Source organism: Daphnia pulicaria, chromosome 12 (genome assembly GCF_021234035.1).
Source record: "Daphnia pulicaria isolate SC F1-1A chromosome 12, SC_F0-13Bv2, whole genome shotgun sequence".
In the NCBI taxonomy this organism is placed as follows: domain Eukaryota; kingdom Metazoa; phylum Arthropoda; class Branchiopoda; order Diplostraca; family Daphniidae; genus Daphnia; species Daphnia pulicaria.
Window position 1 is genome coordinate 1,867,417 of NC_060924.1, and position 17,570 is coordinate 1,884,986.

Below are 17,570 nucleotides of genomic sequence, written 5' to 3' on the forward strand. Positions count from 1 at the left end.
AAATGTGTATCTTTCAACATTCTCACCGCCGATTCCAGCCGCTCTTTCGAAGTCAAGTCTGCGTACACAGTCCCGCGTCTACAAATCCAAACAACCAGCCTTAATTGGCCGGCAGTCAAACATCAATGGAATCATCTCTGCGATATCGAGCCAATCAACGCGGACACTAAAGAAATAGGCGTTCTTTTAGGACGTGATGTGCTCCGTGTCCACGATGTACTAGATTCCCGCTATCCAGCCGACGGAGTTGAAGCCCCGGATGGAATCAAAACTCATTTTGGTTGGTGTGTGACCGGACCAGTGGCAACCGCCACTTTGCATCCACCTCTTCACATCAACGCGCTTTCCATCACCCAACAACTCTCCAATCAAGCTCTACACGACGTCGTCAATCAATTCTGGCTCACAGAAAGTTTCGGTGTTCGTCCGTCAACATCTTTGCCTTCATCACTGGACGACAAAGCAGCATTGAAAATACTGGAGCAGACGACGCGTCACACTGGAGAAAGGTACGAAGTCGGACTAATGCTTCGTGATCCCAAAATCAACATTCCGAATAATCGTGAAGTCGCCGTTCGTCATTTCAACTCGCTGGAGAAGCGCTTCGCCCGTGATCCAGCATTCGCCGAAAGATATTCCCGCGTGATGAACGAATACATTTCCCTCGGACACGCAGTACTATTGGACGTCAACAACTCTATCCGCAAAGGCTTCACCTGGTACCTTCCGCATCATGGCGTCACAAATCCAAACAAACCGGAAAAAGTTCGTGTGGTATTCAATCCATCCGCTCGTTACAAAGGAACGTCGCTGAATGAACAATTATTCAAAGGTCCCGATCTGCTAACCTGTCTTATTGGCGTCCTTCTTCGCTTCCGGCAGTTTCCCGTTCCAATCTCCGGCGACATAGAGAAAATGTACCACCAGGTGCTCGTTCCCACACAGCAACAATCTCTTTTCCGCTTTCTTTGGAAAAACCCTGGCGACGTAGGAGAACCGAAAGAATACCAAATGACAGTTCACGTCTTTGGTGCCGTATCGTCTCCAACCAGCTGCATCTACGCGCTGAGAAAAACGGCAGAAGATTTTGGCAGCCGCTTCCCCGACGTCGCCGATTCAGTATCCAAAAATATCTACGTCGACAATTATCTAGATTCCACGGAGACAGAGGAAGAAGCTATCGCAAAATTACGTGACGTTTCAGCATTGTTAAAGCTCGGCGGCTTCCACATGGTCCAATGGCTTTCATCTTCCCGATCCGTCTTAGCCACCGTTGATCATTCCGATCTTTCACGGTCACTCGATCTCGACGCCGACAAACTTCCAATCGAACGGACTCTTGGCCTGCTCTGGAATTGTCAACAAGATGCGTTCAACTTTAAATCGTCGATCAAAATCCAAGCCAAAACCAAACGTGAAGTTCTCCAAGAAGTAGCTTCCGTCTTTGACCCACTCGGATTTCTCTCACCAGTCGTAATGACAGCCAAAATCCTGCTTCAAGAAATTTGGCGATCCGGCGCGGATTGGGACGATCCACTGCCTCCTACCCTGCTTGAAATTTGGACGGCATGGGCAAAGGAACTTTCAGCAATCGCCTCCATCAAGATTCCGCGTTGCTTCCGGCTACAAGAAAAGCCCATCTCCTACGAGCTTCATGTTTGTTCCGACCAGTGTTAGGAACGTCACCAATTGACTTAAGTCATGACTTAAGTCAAATTTTGACGTATACGTCGACTGCGACTGAAATAAAATTTATGCGTGACTTTTACGTTGACGTTTGACGTGAAAAAAATTTGGAATCTCAAAAAAAGTCAAAATAAAAACGTCATCTGGCAAGCCGAAGAGTTTTTGCTGTTTGATGAAATTCAACCTTCAGGCAGACTGGATGACGAGGTAGACCGATTTTTAAAAGATCGCGACACCTCTATAGGAATGCTTGATAATTATCCACAGATTAAATCTTTGTTTGTAAAATATAATACTGTCATTCCAACTAGCGCTCCAGTAGAGCGTTTTTTTAGCTTAGCAGCATTAATTTTAACAATAAGAAGAAATAAGTTGTCCGATTCAATGTTGGAAATGTTAATATTTCTAAAAATTGCTTTAAACTTGTAAAAACCACCTGTCAAATAGCGTAAAAATACATGACTTATTTTGTGACTTAAGTCATGACGGTGACGTAATTTTTTTTGGCAGTTACGTTGACTTTTTTTTTTTTACTTTTGACGTTAGGTTTTCAAATGACGTATGACGTGCAAATTTTTTCTAAGTCACTGAAAACTCCGTGACGTTCCGAACACTGGTTCCGACGCATCCGAGGTTGGTTTCGGCGCCTGTGTCTACCTGCGAGCCGAATATCCAAACGGCCATTTCCGCCTCAACCTTCTTCTCGCAAAAGCAAGAGTTGCGCCGTTACGCCAGCTTTCTATTCCGCGTTTGGAGCTACAAGGTGCAGTGCTCGGCGTCCGATTATGTGATTCCGCCATCAAGGAGCTTGGACCCATCGCAGCACAAGTTATCTACTGGTGTGATTCTCAAACCGTGCTTCAATGGATTCACTCAAAATCGTGCAAGTATCACGCGTTCGTCGCACACCGGATTACCGAAATTATCGAAAGCAGTGCCGCTTCTCAGTGGCGCCACATCCCAGGCGAATTGAATCCGGCCGATGATTGTTCCCGCGGCATTCCAGCGACTCATCTCACAACTCAACACAGATGGTTCCGTGGCCCAGATTTTCTCGCCTTGCCTCAATCTTCTTGGCCCTCAACAGGCGTGATATCCGAACCATCATCAGACGATCCCGAAGTGTCGCCGGCAAAATGGGTCGGTTTCGTTCAAGTGACCAACGACCATCCCGTCTTCAACTTAATTCAACAATCTTCAAATTTACACAAGTTGAAACGCATCGTCGCTTGGCTACTCCGGTTCGTCAACAATCGTCACATCAATCCAAAAAATCGACAGTTGGCTCCTTACGTCAAAGCTCCTGAACTCCACGAAGCACTCCGCTTCATTATTCGTGTCGACCAACGGCATTTCTTCGACGACGAGTTCCGGTGTTTGGCCAAAGGACGACCAGTGCCAACAGCTTCATCACTGGCCAATCTTACACCATTCCTAGATCCGTTCGGAATCATCAGAGTCGGTGGTCGGCTACAACACGCGTCTCTGCCGGAAGATACGAAACACCCAATTGTGCTATCTTCCGACAGTCAACTGTCAACTATGGTCATCACCGACACACACAAACTTCTCATCCATGCATCAACAGAGCCTACGCTTCACGCACTTCGGGCAAAATACCACGTCCTTCATCCTCGAGCTTCAATCAATCGTGTCATTCGAAAGTGGTTTACGTGCAAGCTTCGTAATAGTCAACCAGCGCCACCACTCATGGGCCCACTGCCTGCTAGTCGCCTGCAAACTCATCTTCCCGCTTTTACCAATGTCGGAATCGACCTTTTCGGCCCATTTTCCGTCGTCATCTTGAGAAGATCTGTCAAGCGCTATGGTGTGATGTTTACATGCCTAGACACCCGAGCTGTACATCTTGAAGTCGCCGATTCCCTCGATATGGACTCTTTCATCAACGCTTTTTCCCGTTTTGCTGATCGTCGCGGCGTCCCTCAACTTTGCTACAGCGACAACGGAACAAATCTCGTGGCCGGTGAGCAAGAAATCAACCGCGCTCTTTCCCGCTGGAACGAAGCCGAGTTGGTGCAGAAGATTGAAAAACTCAAAAATCAACCAATTGAATGGAGATTCAGTCCACCCGTAGCTCCTCACTTTGGCGGCTCATGGGAGCGATTGATTAAATCCGCAAAAACCGCCCTGCGAGGTATTCTAAACAATCGGTCTGTTACCGAAGACGTCCTCGTCACGGCTATCGTCGGAGCCGAAGCGCTCCTAAATTCTCGCCCGTTGACTCACGTCAGCGTCAACCCGAACGACTTAGAAGCCATCACACCAAACCATTTTCTGCTGCTGCGGGCTCATTCAGGATGTAACCTTGATTATCCTCCAGGCGCCAAAGTTTCCAGTCGAAGACGTTACGAACAAGCCCAGGAGCTGATAACGCATTTCTGGAACCGGTGGCTCCGAGAATATGTCCCCAACGGCATCGAAAGAAGAAAGTGGCTTCGTTCGCGACGGAATCTGGCCGTCAACGATTTAGTTCTCGTCGTCACGCCCAATTCCCCCCGCGGATCATGGCCGATCGGTCGCGTCGTCAGTGTCCAGCAAGGTCCCGACGGATTCGTCCGATCCGCCGACGTCAGAGTCGTTCGAGCCATTCCAACCACCTCCAAGCGTCGCCATGCAGCATCTGACGTCACCTGCACCACTCATCTGTACACCCGGTCGGTCCACAAGCTTTGCCTCTTAGAAGAAGACGAACAGGATGTTTCCGAAGACGGAAACAGGGCCGGCAATGTGCAAGACGTCTAATTCTCCCCGTTTGGCAACGCACCACGGACAAAGAAGCTTCCCCTCCCTATACGTTTCATTGTCTACTTTGCATAACCTTTTCTATCTTTTCTTTCACTTCTTCTCAGTAAACTGTGTCGCTGAGACGTGTGTCTCTTAAACTAAACTTAAACATTTTCCGTCTAGTCGCCTGGCATCCGGCTATTCACCTTCTCTCGACTTGTCCCTTTCATTTTGATACGGGCCGGCTGGCACCCGACCCTCCATCTGTCAAGTCCCTTCCCAGTCTAATATCGTTAAAACGTGGCAAAGTCAGGAATACAAACTCAATTCGTGTTCCATTCAAACTCCCGTGTTTAGTCCCCTCTTTGTCTTAGCTTAAAGTAAATATTCGATGTAGCGACGGCACGGAGGCCTAACACATACATGTTTTCATTTGTTTCTATGTTTTCGTTTGTAGTTATCTAGTTTTTTGGGGGGTGAACTGGTCTCTTTTATTTATGTTAAACAAATGCCATCAGCGCATCACACATGTATTCTACACACAACACGGCTTTTATTTCCCCCCCCCCATGTTCTGTATTATATGGACCCAATTTTCAAGAGAAACTTTCACGGAATCTATAGTATAATTAAGAGTTCTAAACCGAGGAAAATTTTCGTTGTCAAGTATATAAACCTCTTGTGCACACACACTGCTCACAGGCACATCACAGCACATCCAGCAAGTCGACTCTAAAATGCGTTACCTTTTTATCCTCCTCTGCTTCGTCGTGACCATCGCCTTTGTTTGTAATAATGTTTGCGAATGTTTGTTTCCATTTTCTTAATGTTTAAAATATTGAACGTCAATTCTCGTCTCGGTGCGCGCATTCAAAGACAATTTGATTTGATTCATTTCTTTATATTTTTCAACACAGCGGGAGCCCCCCGGACCGCGTTTGGTGGTGATCCATACACTTTGGGACCGCAATCCTGGTGCGCCAGCTATGAAATCGCCGCGCGATGCGATGTAATATTATAATTATTAATTAAATTTAAAAAGAAGTTCAACAATTTTTTGATTCATATTTTTCATTTTGGGAAATTGACACAGATGGTTGACGTTTGTGAAACCAACGGATGGTAACACATCAGAACGATAACCCCAGTCCGTGGGTGGTAATCCGTGCACTTGGGGACCTCAATCCTGGTGCCCGTAGTAGCTACGATAACGCCCAGCAATGCGATGTAATATTATTATTATAATTTAAATTAAAAAATTAGTTCTTAGTTCAACAATTTTAATTTTTTAATTTTTAATTTTTGGAAAATTGGCTCTCAGAGTTTCGACTATATTGTAACCGCGTCGGATGGCAAGCAAACTTATAAGATGTCTTACGAAGCCAACGTATCTAATTAAATATATTCTTCTACCTGGTAAATCAATTTACCAACTAATTATTTAATTCTTCATTTTTTGCGGGAGGACACGGTGGAGGCCATAACAAGAAATAAGTGAATCGGATTATTTTTTGTTCAACAATTATTGAGAGATTTAAAAAATACAAAAATAGTATATATAATAACCACGTATAACCAACTCTGACATCTACGTGCAGTGCAGTCTCTAATAAAGTAATAATGATAGCCGTTATATTCACGGTCATGACAAAATAAGACCCATAAGACCTAAAGGAGATAATATATAGACTCATAACAGCAGCGATGGGAAACAAACAACACTTGTTATTTTGTGTTTGTTGTATTTCCCAACAGACAAATAGTTGGGCAAAGGTCCATATTATCTCGGAAGATGTTCTTTTCTCGCCGTTATAAATTCAGACAACAATTATAATCGATAATTTAAATGTTAATCACTTAAAAGTTAAAAATATGTTTCTATCGATTATTAATCATTCAATATGAAGATATACACTGTTGGAATTCGTTACAATATAATTTTCACATTAAAGGCCCTAATATATTCATCTTTTGAGATGCATATGTAATCATCAATCCGATTTTAAGTGGATCTAACGCGGCCAGTTAATTATGTATTAAAAAAAAATTATATTGTCACACGTCACACACGTCTATTATTACTGGTTCGTCTGAAAATATAATTTAAGCTTGGCTTTGTTGTCACCGACTTCGGCGCTCAATCCCTTCGATCCCTCCTGCTGTTGAGGCTGCTGATGTCCAGACGCTAATACTTGCAGGGGGCTCTTGTTCACATAGTTCAACATTGTGTAATTCTTTGATTGCTGCGGGGCCCAATTTTTCATTGGTGTTTTCCTTGGCTTCTTCGCTTTGGGCTCTGAATTGGCTTGAGCACCGGTTTTTCCATCATCTTCTTCCTTATTATTCCCGTTTGCGTCTGATTGACGGCTACCAATGCGAGCAATCACCGACACTATTTCGAGCTTCATCTTATTCCATGTAGCATTGTGTTCACGCTGGCATGTCTTCTGCAGCTTAAGCAGGTTGTCTAAATCAACTTTGGTGTCCTTGAAGGATTGGATGAGGTCCTTCACTTTGTTCTGGTAGTCGACAATCTCCTCGCCATTTTCGCGCTTTTGCAATAAGCTGACCAGCTTTTCGGCCACATGCCCCACCAACTGCAGATGAGCGATCCTGTCTTCGTTGCGGCTGAACTCGCCGATCCAGATGGCCGGTCGCCCGTCAGCGACATGAGTGATATCAAAGTATCGCTGGCGCTTGACGATACTGCTATCCTCGCTGACAAAGACTAGAACGTCGCAATTCTTGTTCGACTCGAAATCCCTTATCGCCTTGTCCACCTCTTTGGTGGGCACACAATTTGAGTATTTCTTATTTTCGAACATTATTTTGATTTCTTTCCACTCAATCAGGTGGTCACCAGACTTTTTGACTTGGGGAAGTCTCCTGTAGTGGTGCTGGCCACCTATGCCAAACGAATGATCAAGCAGCTGGGCGAAAGCGTCCTCATTATCTCTTCCAATCAGGACCGATTTGTTGGTACGGATAGCCGATGCGCGATTGCGATCGCGCTCTTCTTTCAATTCTTGATTTAACTCTTCACGGACCTTTTGAACTTCGGCATTAACTGCTTCGTTTTTAGCCTTCTCCGCCTGAACGGCAGCTTCAGCAGCCTTCTGCTTAGCTTCGTCAAGTTCAGATGAAGCCTTCTCTGCAGCATCTATGGCCTTTTCCAGGTCGGTTTTGAGTTGTTCAATCACGGCCGTTTTTTCAGATTCCACTTGAGCGCGGGTGCGGTTGCGTTCTTCTAGAATATTTGCGTCTTGGGATTTGAGCAAAGTTTTGGCCTTTATTTCTGCATTGGCAAGCAGTGTTTCAGTTTCGGTCAGTTTTTGGTTGAGTTGACTCACCTCATCAGCTTTCTGAGCCAAAATATCTTTCTTCTCTTTCTCTGCCATCTCCTCTAATTGGGACTTTTCTCCCAGCCATTTAGCAGTAGCCTTCTTGTATGCTTCTTCGTTAGTAAGGGAATCTTTTTCATCCAGCAGGGCCTTCAAAGCCACACAGCCTGTCGTCAGGATGATAGCGCGTTGCTCCGGAGTGGCCGTTTGAAGAATAGGGTCGGGCTGGAAGTCAAACGGCAACTCGAGTTTAATTTTAATGGGCGACATCTTTGACGAACGCTATATTCAGGTGATGTGTTAGTATGGGTCACAAGGTATGTCCGAAACTAAAGAAACAAATGGTGGAGTCAATTCAAATTCAAGTTATATTGACATCTCAGGAAGGAAGTTATTTCATTTCCCAATGTCCATTATAGTGGTTCACTTGCTGTATATCTCCAGTAAACATATGTAGATAGACGGATATAGTCACTATGCAACAACTCAAAAGAAAACTGATCAAGTAATAAAGAATAAGCCAATTTTTATAAGAGTGTGAAGCAAGGTCAGAGGGAGAGTCACGGGGTTAATTCTATTAGTTTCAAGATCAACAATTGTGGACAAGGTTGAACGAATTTCATTATTTAGACAATCCCGTACGAAAGTTTTAGCTAGTCGGTTTTGCTACCAGCGAATCACAAGCTAAGTTCCAGCAAGAAATATTCAAGTTACATATTCTAGCTAATTTTTACCTAGAGTTAAGCTAAGATATCGAAGTTAAGCTTTGCGGGTTTTTAACTAGCCACTTACAAGTTATTTTTCAGCAAGAAATATTTATATTAAAAATTCTTGCTCATTCTCAACAATGGATGTGTGACGTTCAGGCCAGTGACGTTCAGGCCAGCGACATTCAGGCCACTGGCCTGAACGGAAGACATTCAGGCCAGTGCCAGGGGACTTTCAGGCCAGTAAAAAAAAATATGTTGAATATGTTGTATGAAACTGAAACTGACTGAACTGAAACGTTTACAAAGTGGCCCAAAGGGCAAAGGCTGAGGCATTCCCGTAAAAAATAACAGCTGCCCTGTCCCTTGATGGAATTTTAAATTTTGACCAGCGGATTCGGAATCTTAAGGGTAAAAATTATATATTCCATTTACTGAATAGAAATTGTCGTTTAACTTTCAAAAATGAACAGATGCTAATGGAGAAGAATTCTTAATGAGCGACCCGTTTGTGGATGAGTTGCAGGGTTCGCGGATGCAATCCAGTTCAGGAAACCTATTTAACCCGAGAGGATCTTCGATTCTGCCCCTCCCGCCCTTATTGTTAAATCGCCATCACTTTTCTTCGTTTTCCGTTTTAGAAACCTAATCGCATCCTCAAAAGTAGATTTTTCTTGATCTAAACTCGTCAACTCAATTTGCACTTCATCCAGAAGTTTGCCGTTTTCTCCGGTTTTTGTTTCGGGGAAAATTTCTTTTAAAGATGTTAGTGATTAAAGTCCAAAAGAAATCCACGTCCGTCCGTGCAGTGACATTTTTCAAACAGTGCACATAACGAATGAATTTGAGATTTATGTTGCCGTTTTTGGGGGTGTTTTCAAACTAGAATGCCAAAACATCATTTTAAAATTTTTAGCTAATTTTCCCGTAATTCTTACAATGTAGCTCGGTGACTTAGCCGAAGGCGCTGATAGTACACGCCGGAAACAGGCTTACTAGCGCCACTGGCCTGAAAGGATTTGGACTTTCAGGCCAGTGGCGGGGACTTTCAGGCCACTGGCCTGAATGTCGCTGGCCTGAATGTCACTGGCCTGAATGTCCGGGACCCTCAACAATAATTAAGCGGAAATTTTGCAGTTGGTTTTGGGTTACCTAAATTTAGGTGGTAATTAGCTGAGATTATTTTCCTAGTACTAGCTTCTTATCAATAGCTATATTTTTATTGCTTAAAAGTTAAGATGTAAAGACTTTGTTAATTATCGATAAAAATTCAATATCTCGCTTTAATCGATGGTTAAATATATGGCGTTTGACAGCTGGCGTCAAGTTTATTTATCTCTCGTCTGCTATATTTTTTTATCTGTGTAAAGTGTAAGAGTTGAAGTTGATCCCTTATACATTTGATACTAAATGGCGTCTAACGATGAGGGCCGTCACAAAAAAACACTGAAAAGGAGGGCTGCCACTGCGATTGATGTAGATTTGAAACTGAAGAATTTAAGAAAAGTTATAGAAAGTGATGACATCAATGCAGTGGAAGTGGAAGAAACAAGTCCAGAACATTTGGGCCTCAGTGTTGTACATCCTCATGAGGTATTCAATCAAATCCTACAGATTCATTTTACATAGTAAACTAATAATTTTATATTTTAGTCGCTTTCAGCTAAGGACTCACTCTGCAACATGAGTTAATGGAAGTTGTAGTCAAGCTACACCTTCGGAAGTTGTTGTACATGCAGACCAGCATGAGTCAACAAATAACACTGAGGTTAGTTAACGATAAGTCATAATCATGCTTAAAAGAATCATTTTCTAAAGTTCTTCTCTTACGTCAAAATCTAGAATCATTTCCAGCTCCCACAGCTTATGAGTGTGAGTGGTGGTGGGATAACGCTGCTGATGCTGATTCAGATGCTGAATCTCTTACATGTTAATGATGGTGTAAGTTTTAATAACATTTATTCACCAACACAGCATTATCTCATTTCTTGTTTGTTTATTATTATATTAGATGCCTCAGTTGCACCAGTTATAGTTTATCTCCCATTTCTCAGTACATCAGTACTTTAAAAAACTGGACAAAAAAATTCGAAATAAATTTTTTTGAATAAATCGTATAGATATGTTAAATTGCTTATTATTATTGTTATTATTCATTATTATTTTATTTTCAATATCACTGAAACGTTATTTATCCTAATTGGCAACAAAATGCAAAATCGCCGAATTGGCAACGTTTATCTTATTCCCTGATTTTTTTCCCGCTCATTCCATGTCAGTCATTCCATGACGCCCTCATCGCCTTTACACAGTCAGTTGCGTTTTGCTGATGAAGTATCATGCTTATAAAGTTAAATGTGTGAAAACGTGAAATGGTAGACAAAACCTCTTACAACGGTAACAATTTGGATTTTATTGTGCAAAATCTCGTAACATAACGATGGTACCTTTGACATTTCGACAGGTTTATCATTCTTTACATCAAAGTTACTACTTGGCACTTGGGCCTAGCCGTTACTTGCCACCAAAATCAGTCAATGAGTACATGGTAGCACATTGTCACTAATTGGAAACTCAAATCTTGGATAGATTCAAAGAAAGCCGTAACAGAAAAGTAAGTTTTTATCTGTTGATGCATATAGTTCATACGTTAATGTTTTCATGTCCTCTGTATCTTCACATACAGGTGGCTGGAGATGGAATTTACAATAAGGCTTGATGGAATTTGTGCGACTATGTAGCACCAGATTGAAATGAGAAGGCCAAGGGTTTGCATCAGTGCTTTTCTTAAGTCTGGTATTGTGATTCAGGTACGCTATACTACATATAGCTTGTTTATAGCTAATCTCTTTCACATTTTGTTAACATATTCTCTTTATTTTCTAGAAAGTATTGATGGGAAGAGAAAAGAGCGAGACACAGAAGGAGAGGAAAAGTTTGGATAACCAACTACATATCCACCAAACCAACACCCGAGAAGAAGAAATCATCACACAAGTGAAAAAGAAAAAGCAGTTGATTTTTGGAAAAAACAGTAGGCTTATGCAATCTTAGCAGTCTATTTTCAACTTAATTTGTTATTCTACATGTAAATTTGCTTGGGATGATGCTGTCATTATATATTGGAACATTATTCTAACAGTCATGTAGTAATTATGATCAATTATGCCAGTCTTTAGAACATTACCATTATTTGAAAATACTGTTGTTAATGAAACATAACTGTTTTGTATATGTAAAATACAAAGATTGGTTGCACCCAGAAAATTACTATCAGCTCCAAATTTATATTCTAAATGGTAACTTTATTTAAGGTATTTATGATAAGCATAAAAACAGTGAAATCTAAGCTTTTTGCTAACTACAAAACAGCTATGTAATGTAAGCTTTCCATCAGCAACGTAAAACCAATAAGAAAAATTTAGCAAAATTCGAACTGGCTACTAGTTGAATATGAACGCCCTACTTAGGTGGAATTGGTTAGGTTGGAAATGGACAAAAGAACCTACATTTCAGCTAGTTTTGTTTAGCTAGTAGGTCCAACTTAGCTAGCTAGTTTCTAGCTATTGACTACCCACCATTTTCGTCCACGGCTAGTGTATTTTTCATGGGGTTATATGCGGTACGTTGTCTGACAAATTATCACTACATTAATGTACTAAAATGCCAAATAATTAAGAAAGAAATGTCTTACTTTTTTATTTTGAAATATTTTGAAGTAGAGGGAACTCGAAATTCTTCCGTCTAATCACGACTGCAATTGTTTGATCACTAACTCGAGTTGGCGCCAAAATTTATCACAAAGAAAGAGGCACATCCAGTGTTGCGCGAAGTAATGCAACAGTCGTGATAATATTTTCACGAATGAACGCAAACGCACGACATCTGTGTGTCGCGATTGAACTTTCACGACTGTGACAATCACGTTATCTCTTGCTGACTGCTCCCGTTTGCGCCTTCAAAGTTCCCTTATCGAAATTGGCGCTCACTAGCACGCGTAAAGCACTCTGACATCGAACTATAGTCCCTAATGATGAATCAGACATATCCCGTTACATTCAAGTCCATCACAAGATAAGACCGAATAAGACCCAAAAGGAGATACGGTAGTTGACTAATAGACTTGTACAGCGTTGGGAAACAATAAAACAGTTCACTTGTTATTTTGTGTGTGCTGTGTTTTTATACATACAGATAAAGAATCGTCTAGTTGTTGTCATTTCTGCCATATGTGTTTTCATTTTAATGCGGGGCCTTTTGAGAATGATAGCTTTAACTGTACAAATAAAGTGAGCATTATTTGTTGGCGACTATTATACTTGAGACTATGTTTTCCATATAAAAAGGACTAGGCTTATAGTTATACCTTCAGACTCTCCACGGCTCTCCAGTCCTTATTATATTTTCACCTGTAACGTCACATCACCGGGATTTCCCGGTGACCTTCTCTTACCTTCTAAATTGGTACTATGTTCATTTGTTTCCGTTTTTGAGTTGTTTACGTGGTATCTGAACTGGTCCCTTTTCTTTATGTAAAAAAATTGCCAACAGCATTTGCGTCAATCTCAACACACGGGTTTTTCCCCAGCATGTTCTGCAACTTTTTTTTTTGCATCGACCAGATTTTCAAGAGAAACTCTCGCTAATTAAGTTATTCTAACCAGAGGAAGGATTTCTTCCGTCAGGTATATAAACCTTTTGGGCGACTACACATCCTCAGCAGCACTCACATTACATTTTACTCTCAATCAGCACAGCAAGCCACCGCAGCAAGTCAACTCTAAAATGCGTTCGCTATTGATCCTCCTCTGCTTCGTCGTGCTGACCATAGCATTTGTTGGTAATGTTTAATTCAATGTATATTTATATTTAAAATATTGAATGTTAATTCTCGTCATTGATATTTTTCAACACAGCCGGAGCCCCCCAGATCGTGGGTAGTAATCCGTGCACTTGGGGACCGGGTTTCTGGTGCGCCAGCTATGCAAACGCTCGGCGATGCGATGTATTATTAATTATCAATAATTTAAAATAAGTTCAACAATTAATTTTTTTTTTCATTTTGTTAAATTGACACAGGCTATCGCTGCTTGTAACAGCCTCGGATGGCAAACGAACTAAACGAGATGTCTTATACTAAGCCAACGTATTCGAACGTGGTTATATTCGCTTCCACCTAAATAGTTGAATATAACTACCACTTAACTGCTATTTCATTATTCACGCTTTTGTGGGTGGGGCACGGTAGAGGCTAAATGGCATTACAAGAAATAGGTGAATCGGATTATTTTTTGTTAAAAAATTGAGAGATTTTTAAAAATACAAAAATGTTCGTTTCAACTTTCAATCTAAATGTATTTCTTTGTTCCGCTAAACAAAAAAAAAGACACTGCTGATTGGGTTTTATTTATTTTTGCTATGCAAAGCTGGTTGATAGGCTAATAATAGTGGAAGAAAATCGTAGTTTATTTTATTGCCCGAGGTTATTTTTATCATGTCCACTTTAGATTTTTTATTTGCACATACGAAAATTGCGGAAAATTGCAATCGCATTATTTGTGTTTTTACAAATTATTAAATTATTATATTAAATTTGTATTTAAAACAAATCGCCTGATGTTAAATTATTGCTCAGCTTTCTGTTGATTCAATTGCAAGATAAATAATTTGTCTAGCTCTCATTTTCTGTCGTTTTTTTTTTTTTTTTTTCACGGTCGTCTCGGGAATGATGTACTATATAGTTTTAACTGCTGCATGTGTGCGCTGTATAGCTGGAGAGTATCAAACTAGTCACTAATGATGCAACTGGAGAGTAGCTATTTGCGATCAACAGCGCGTTTTCCCGCATGCGCAACGCTGGTCGATAGTTCACCGACCAGAACCTCACTCACATACATATACCTGTGAAATACGGACAGGCTCAATCTTTAGTCGCAGATAGACAGCAGAATGGACCAGCAACCGACCAGCATCGCACCCGCTATTTATACAAATGTTACGTTTAACATGCTCGAGTTCCCCATCATGCGCCAGAAGCTTTTCGTGGCTCAGGAAATCTACCGGACGTCCGTCGTTGCCATGGGAATGTGTTTCAACTGTTTCGTCCTGTTGGTGGTGGTGAGTTTCTCCCGACAGTTGCGCTACCCTCGCCACGTTTTCTGGGCGGCCATTTCCCTGTCCGAGTGTCTCTTTCTGGTCCAGGTCGCCATGGAGATGTCCATCATCCTCAACCATGATCCCCTGGCCTGTCGGGTCTACGTTCTCATGTGCACCGTCGACTATATATACTTTCCGTTCTCAAACAATTTCCAGCACGCCAGACATGATTTTTCTTCCCTTTTTGGCGCTTTTTGGTAGTCATGGCACCCTGAGAGTTGTCAAGCCCCGCGAAAGGTCACAACACAGCGTTTTCTCGCTGCCCATTTCCTTTTGATTATTCCCGCTATAGAGCGGAACCGGAAGCGGAGTCTATGTAGTAGGCCTACAACCCGTGCTAAAGAAGCGCTGGTGTTCGGTTTGATTTCTTGACAGAGTTTCCATTTGGTGTTGCACCGAATAGTGTCATGACACTATTCATTTCCGCTTTGTTATATCCTTCTCTGCTGTCTGGATGGCAGCTTCATTTATACCTACTGTTGGCTTTCTATGTAGGAGTTATGTATAATATAAATAAGGTGGAACTATTGTTAATTTCTTATACGCGCCAGTACATTATCCACAGCCAAGAATATTAGCCTATATAATATAACGAAATGGTTCAATGCACCGGTTCCAAATTGGCACACAAGTGTAAACAGAACGGTCATTAACCCACGGCTATACGATGACACACCGCGTACCTGTAGGGGAGAACGGGGCAGTTAGGGTAGTGTGTATGTTGGCACTATCGATATTGAGATATGTTTGAATGAAATTTAAGTGTCAGAAAAATTCATGCTTATGCAACCCGAAAATCTCCATCGTTTAAAAAAAAATCATTAAAAAAGTCCGAAGGGTTCAGTAATAAATGAAACAACAATTTTGGCGCCTTAAAATCGTGTCATCAGCTTTGATAGATTTTTTCAATTTACGGGTTTCAGAAATAGAATAAAACTTTCAACCAATAATATTCTTGAAGGAAATTCTTTTCTCTTTCAATCTGATTTTTTAGTTTATTATTTCTCCTTTGAGGAGTTACTGAAAAATCAATTTGATTAACGACACCTATTCTTGAGGCAAACTGGCCTGGCAACGTTGGGGCAGTTTGCGGGTATAACATCTATGTCGTCTAATGTCAAAATGGTGAGTGTAAAAATTCTGTCAATTTTTGTTAAATGTAACATGTTTAGGCATTATATTAGAAAAACTGAAAGTTGTATGTATCCAGATGGTTACATTTTGAAAGCTGTCACGAAATGTGTTGCTGAGAATAAAAAAGTGTGTGATGTTTCCAAAGCAACCTCCATCCCAAAAAGATCTCTTCTGAGATATGTTAAAAATTTCTTGGCTGTTGGAATTAAAGATGAAGCTGAAGCAACTACAATCATTGGGGGTCACCAAAAACCTCATAAGGTAATTCCACTTATAATTTTTACTGTATATGTGTTGGAATGTTAACTCTTTCTTGTTCGCTCTAGGTTTTCAAAAGCAAACAAGAAAGCAACCTTAGCAATTACGTCAAAAGGGCTAGTGACATTAATCATGGAATCACTACCACAGAGTCACAGACATGAGAAGATTGGCTTATCAGTACGCTACCCAAGAAAAATGTATTGTCCCTCCCCGTCTGCCTTGCAGTATCTACCACAGGGAAGTCCATTCCACCACTCTTTGTCTTTCCACGGTAATATTTTTTCAACTCAAATATGGTCTTTTGCTAACAAATTTGTCTGTTTATTTCAGAGTTCATTTTAAGGAATATTTCCTCAATGGTGCCCCTCTTGGTTCTGTTGGATCAGCCAATAAGTCTGGCTGGATATGTCAGACAAAGATTTCGATTTGTTCATCATCGAGGTAGACCTATTGCTTGTATTAGAATTCTACCCTTTTCATTATTTCTGATCTTATTGTATATTCAATCTATCTAGACCAACAACACCAGCATACATCACGTCTGGGTTTAGAGTGGCTGGGCTAGTCCCATTTTATAGATTTATCTTCGATGGTGACGTCGACTTTGCTCCATCTTTCGTCACGGATCGTCCTTTTAGGCCTAATTCATCACCAGTCCCATCTTCATAGAAACCCATTATCCAACGATAACATCGTCCAAGAAGGCCAAACTCCCGTTCCAGAGAACCACATCACGGCCAATTGTTCTTAGTTATTTTAATGATCTTGATGTCGTGGCCATTTAAATTTGTGATTTTTAAATAACTCATGTATCGTTATCATTTCCACCAAGAATATACCTTTGAATCTAAACTTTCTTTCTTTATTTATTCGTTTTACTGATGTACCGTCCCTTGGACTGTAAGTCCATAAGAATAACATGGGCTTTTATGCCCCCATACATGGAGCGAAGTGCCCCTTCAACGGGGCATCTCGTCTTTTAATTTTTATGTTTTCAACTTTACTTTTTGACCTAATAAAGGGGAGTTTCTTTAAATTAAAAATTCGAGGCATATAGCTCATTCTCCCCTCTTTCTTTTAAGATAATCGGGAATTTCGAAAGTTTATTTTTAAAAGTATGGTGGCCAAAAAACCAAAAACCGCGTCAACTAGTACAACTCTCCCCTACAGTTTTCTCTTATCTTTAGTTCACTCACCTCTTCTAGATTCGAATCCAAATAATCACAATTAATCAATCATATGCATCACGCGACGCTTTCCATATAAAAAGGGCTTGCTATTATCTTCAGGCTCTCCATGTCCTTATTATAGGTTCACCTGTACCGTCACACCGGGAATTCCCGGTGACCTTCTAAATTGGTACATGCGTTCATTTGTTTCCGTTCATTTTTTATAAGTATGTTGTCTATTTTTTTTTAGGGGTGCTGAACTGGTCCTTTTTCTCTATGTTAAACAAGTGCCAACAGCATCGCACATGCATTATAAGCACAACACAGGTTTTTCCCATATTCTGCAATGTTCTGCATTGCCCTGATTTATT

General features: G+C 41.1%; 2 protein-coding genes and 1 pseudogene across 3 annotated transcripts; 1 reads left to right on the top strand and 2 right to left on the bottom strand.

Annotated features, from left to right (window-relative positions):
* LOC124316217 overlaps positions 1–17,570 on the bottom strand; it is a 190,907-nt pseudogene that overhangs the window by 129,486 nt on the left and 43,851 nt on the right.
* LOC124316258 lies at positions 6,448–12,270 on the bottom strand. The gene is made up of 2 exons (XM_046782093.1): positions 12,174–12,270; positions 6,448–8,101 (listed from the first exon to the last, which is right to left on the bottom strand). Exon 2 carries the CDS (start codon positions 8,040–8,042, stop codon positions 6,510–6,512), a length of 1,533 nt encoding a protein of 510 aa, XP_046638049.1. The 5' UTR covers positions 8,043–8,101; positions 12,174–12,270; the 3' UTR covers positions 6,448–6,509.
* On the top strand, positions 15,873–16,882 carry LOC124316568. Of its 2 annotated transcripts, none has more exons than XM_046782581.1 (4): positions 15,873–16,030; positions 16,096–16,301; positions 16,361–16,481; positions 16,712–16,882. In XM_046782581.1, exons 1-4 carry the CDS (start codon positions 15,948–15,950, stop codon positions 16,779–16,781), a joined length of 480 nt encoding a protein of 159 aa, XP_046638537.1. In that variant the 5' UTR covers positions 15,873–15,947; the 3' UTR covers positions 16,782–16,882. The 2 variants fall into 2 exon arrangements, with proteins under 2 accessions (XP_046638537.1, XP_046638539.1); XM_046782583.1 differs by lacking the exon at positions 16,712–16,882 and adding an exon at positions 16,546–16,700 and having other exon boundaries at positions 15,874–16,030; positions 16,361–16,471.

What these genes read in the sequence shown, in the direction of transcription:
- LOC124316258 (XM_046782093.1), bottom strand. Translation starts at nt 8,042, where the DNA reads ATGTCGCCCATTAAAATTAAACTCGAGTTGCCGTTTGACTTCCAGCCC.
- LOC124316568 (XM_046782581.1), top strand. Translation starts at nt 15,948, where the DNA reads ATGTTAAAAATTTCTTGGCTGTTGGAATTAAAGATGAAGCTGAAGCAA. An exon ending in CCACTCTTTGTCTTTCCACG is followed by an intron (nt 16,302 to 16,360) that starts GTAATATTTTTT and finishes TGTTTATTTCAG; the next exon opens with AGTTCATTTTAAGGAATATT. An exon ending in CATCATCGAGGTAGACCTAT is followed by an intron (nt 16,482 to 16,711) that starts TGCTTGTATTAG and finishes AAACCCATTATC; the next exon opens with CAACGATAACATCGTCCAAG.